Here is a 1,392-nt window from a genome sequence, read left to right on the forward strand (position 1 = left end):
CACATGCAGAGAGACATGTGAAAACGACATGGTAGAAAATTAGCATTTGCTTATGTATGCACGATCGAGAGTGCATTGAGTTAACTAGCGAAATGGAAAGGCCTAGCACTACGCGTGCATCATACATGATAGATCATCCAGGCTTTATTTTTCATCATCGAATCCATTGCCCTGCATCAAAGAGGGCTGATCTCATCGTCCATGCATGCTCTATTAACTACTAGTAAAGATTTCTTCAAGCTTCAAAAAGATCGAAAATCAACATAAAAATAATAAAATCAATTAATCTGCACATGAATTGCTGCCTTGTTCATCACAGTACAATTAGAAACATCTTGCTTCTTAATCACCACATACATGAAAGCTAGACTAGCAAGTAGACCATTGAGCTACACTAGCTTCTATATCCTGAAACATCTCCTGGCTGCAGATGTCGCGGTCTTCCATGGTACATTCTTCGGCCATCACATGGTAGGGCATGCCACAGCCGTGTCGTCGCAGAAGCGCAGCAGCTCATCCAACGTGCACCGGAAGGCGTCGTCTTCATCCTCTGCAGCGCCAGTGCCTTCTTGGACTTTGCTGTCGAGGTTGCCGGGGAAGAACCCATGCGCCACCACAGCGTCGTGGAGCTCGGGAAAATCTTGAAGCATGTCGTCGGTGAAGAACCCGCCTGGATCCACGCTGCCGTCGTCCACTGCTCCGGGCGGCAACATATTCTCGCCTTCGTCGGACATGAACCAGCGCCCATACTCGTGAAGCATCCCGGGTTGTTGGACGATCGGCGGTTCCTGGCGGCGTGGGGTTTGGGGACGGTGCTGGACGTCGGCGGCCTTCCTTTTCCTGGAACCGGGAGCATTGATTACCTCGTCGTATGTGGTCTCGCTCCTGTGATGAGACACGCAGACCTTGCAGAGCACCAGGTCGTCTTGCTTGTCGTCGGCGTGGAGGCTGTACTCGGCCATGCACCATCCGATCCTGATCTTTTCTTTCTCTCCCGGCAACTTCTTGACGTAGCTGAGGTTTCGTCTATGGCCTACGAGTTTACCTTGGTTGTCTAGCACGGGGATCCCGCCCTTCTCCGAGTGCCAACAGTAACCCTCGCCGGCGGCGGCCACGGCGCGCTTCCGCCTCCCGCGGCCGCGGCCGCATTTGGTCTTGTGACGACTGGCCGGGGTGAAGAAGTACCACACGCCCCCTTTCCCATCGCCCTTGTCCGTTCCTTTCGCATGTTGATACATCTCGACGAGGTCGCCGGGGGCGGCGGAGTAGGCGTCGGCCTCGTGGATGAGGCGGCTGGCGAAGAAGACCTCCGGTCCGGCGGCGATCCGTGGGCGGAGGAACTTGGTGATCAGCTCGTGCTCGGCTGGGTCGAAGGCGTAGCCGGCGGGAGGA

At 54.9% G+C, this 1,392-nt stretch overlaps 1 protein-coding gene across 1 annotated transcript; it reads right to left on the reverse strand.

Annotated features, from left to right (window-relative positions):
- Positions 1–273: 273 nt before the first annotated feature.
- On the reverse strand, positions 274–1,392 carry LOC123178183 (uncharacterized; the record flags this gene model as incomplete). The annotated part of the gene is given in 1 exon segment (XM_044591410.1): positions 274–1,392. A coding segment is annotated over 1 exon segment (928 nt), but the record flags the coding sequence as incomplete, so codon positions are not given.

This window comes from Triticum aestivum, unplaced genomic scaffold (genome assembly GCF_018294505.1).
Source record: "Triticum aestivum cultivar Chinese Spring unplaced genomic scaffold, IWGSC CS RefSeq v2.1 scaffold107662, whole genome shotgun sequence".
Taxonomy (NCBI): Eukaryota; Viridiplantae; Streptophyta; class Magnoliopsida; order Poales; family Poaceae; genus Triticum; species Triticum aestivum.